At 37.1% G+C, this 2,234-nt stretch overlaps 1 protein-coding gene across 1 annotated transcript; it reads left to right on the top strand.

The window, feature by feature from the left end:
• Positions 1–1,086, top strand: LOC118732519 (the record flags this gene model as incomplete). Its single annotated transcript, XM_036461649.1, is given in 1 exon segment — positions 1–1,086. A coding segment is annotated over 1 exon segment (1,003 nt), but the record flags the coding sequence as incomplete, so codon positions are not given.
• Positions 1,087–2,234: the final 1,148 nt, after the last annotated feature.

The following is a 2,234-nucleotide window of genomic DNA, read 5'->3' as shown; positions in this document are numbered from 1 at the left end:
GCAGTGCAACATTCATTTTTGTAATATTCCTGTAATTGTGATAAACCAACAGTTTGGAAAATACATACCTACATATTTCACAAATGATTGAGTACTTAAATGACGATTGCCTCAGCGAGATATTCCGATATCTTAGCATCAAAGAGCAGCTGATTGTGACAGCTGTCAACGAGCGCTTTTGCAGCATAATAATTGAGCGCTTTTGGCGCATTAAATTCAACAAATTCACCACCAAAGGTGATGCGAGTTGTGATGAGCTTAATTTAACGGAATTTCAAATATTCTACCGCCTAATAGCGCCACACATAAAAGAACTAACCGTACATAGCACAGCAAATGTGGCATTCACCAGCTACCTGGGACGCTACACTAAACGTCCAGATCTTGCCTTCTACTTCCATTTCGAGTATCCAGAATTACGTGTGCTACGCTGTTATGATCAACAATTCCACGCTGGCTATCTAACCAGTTTGATACGTAAATGTCCGCAGCTGGAGGTGCTCAAGCTGATCAGTTCGTATGTGACGGGCGAACACTTGGCCGATTTCCAGCAACTACGTGAACTCTATGTGACCAGCAATAAATTGGAACCGAAATATTTTCATGCAATTTTCCATCATAAAAAACTGACACGTATACAGTTAACTGGCGAGTGTACCGTTAAACGTGACATGGATGCTGTGCTTAAGTCGATTTTACCAAGAATATCGGAATTGCGTTACTACGATGAGGAAGAGCATTTAACGACGCAACAGTTCTTTGCGGAATCGACGCCATTATTTCGAAATTTGGAAAAATTATATTGCCAACGTCTGTTGAGCTTCGTCTACTCGCTACAAACGCTGCGGGAGTTACATTTCGAATGTCATGTACAGTTGGATGATTTATTTGCTCTAGTCCATAACAATATACACCTGGAACAACTATATCTGGGGCTGAATTTTAGTGCGCTATCGAAGTCACGCGAATGGGTATGCGAACTATCCGATTTGGTGAGGAAACAAGAGCAACAGCGCAAGCGAGAGCTCACCATACACTTGGAAAGGGCGCAAAAAGCGATACAGCAATTGCAGCAGGTGGTGGAGGTGAGATTGATAAATACATACCATATGTATGTATGTACATTAGGGTGGTCCAAAATAAAGGAAATTCGGGATCTGAACGCTCTCACCCCCTAGGATTGTTCTATGTCGAAAAAATATACCCTAATTTTTTCTTTGAATTAAAAAATATTTAAAGGTCGCTCAAAGCACTCAAAGTTTTCCGTGTATTTTATATGGGAAAAAACAATTTTTCGTAGAAATTGCATGGAATTCGTGAAAATGAATATTTTTCGATCGGAACACCCTGGTTCTGTTCAGGAGACTTCTAGTAATAATACCCATTTGTTTATTTAACCATTTTTAGCACTAACGATTTTTTATTGGTGTCCCCATAGCATTTTTTGGGGTTTTTGGGGATTTTTGGTGGACTTATAAATTATAGTTACTATGAAAAAATGGTTAAATAAACAACTGAGTATTATTATAGGGAATCGCCTGCAGAGAAGCAGAGTTTTCCAGATCGAAAAGTATTGTTTTTTAAGAATTCTATACCATTTCTACGAAAAGTTGTTTTCTCCCCATATAAAATACATGGAAAACTTTGAGCGCTTTGAGCGACCTCCAAAATATTTCTTGATTTTAAAAATTAAAATAAGGGGTATATTTATTTCGGTATAGAACAATCCTAGGGGGTGAGAGCATAAAAATTCCGACTTTACTTTTTCTCATGTATTTTTGGACCACCCTAAGTACATGCGTATGTGCATACAGTATGAGGCTAAAGTCTAACTACACCTAGAGGTTACCTTAATTTTGAAATTTTGCAGTTTTTAAGGTACGCACTGCACTGCTTGAGAGTAAAAGGTAGACATAAACTTTTTGATTATTTTAACTGGTCATCAATTTTTTTAAACTGAACATAAGTTTTGGTTAAATGCAAAACTGGACATAAATTTTTGGCGTTTAAAAACAGGACACACGTTTTTCGTTTTTAACTGGCCATCAATTTTTGAAAGCGACTTCAATTGTTGGTAATTTGAAAACCAGACAAAAATGTTTGGCGTTTAAAAACTGGACATAAATTTTTGCTGATTAGAAAAACTAGACATCAATTTTTGATCAAACTTTGGGCAAACATTTTTGGCTTTTAAAAACTGCACAGTAATTTTCGGTAATTTAGAAATCGGACAT

The sequence above is a fragment of the Rhagoletis pomonella genome, unplaced genomic scaffold, assembly GCF_013731165.1.
Source record: "Rhagoletis pomonella isolate Grant_MI unplaced genomic scaffold, Rhpom_1.0 Rhpom_scaffold_21630, whole genome shotgun sequence".
NCBI lineage: Eukaryota > Metazoa > Arthropoda > Insecta > Diptera > Tephritidae > Rhagoletis > Rhagoletis pomonella.
Note: the sequence above shows the minus strand (reverse complement) of the source record. Positions and strands in the feature narration are given on the sequence as shown.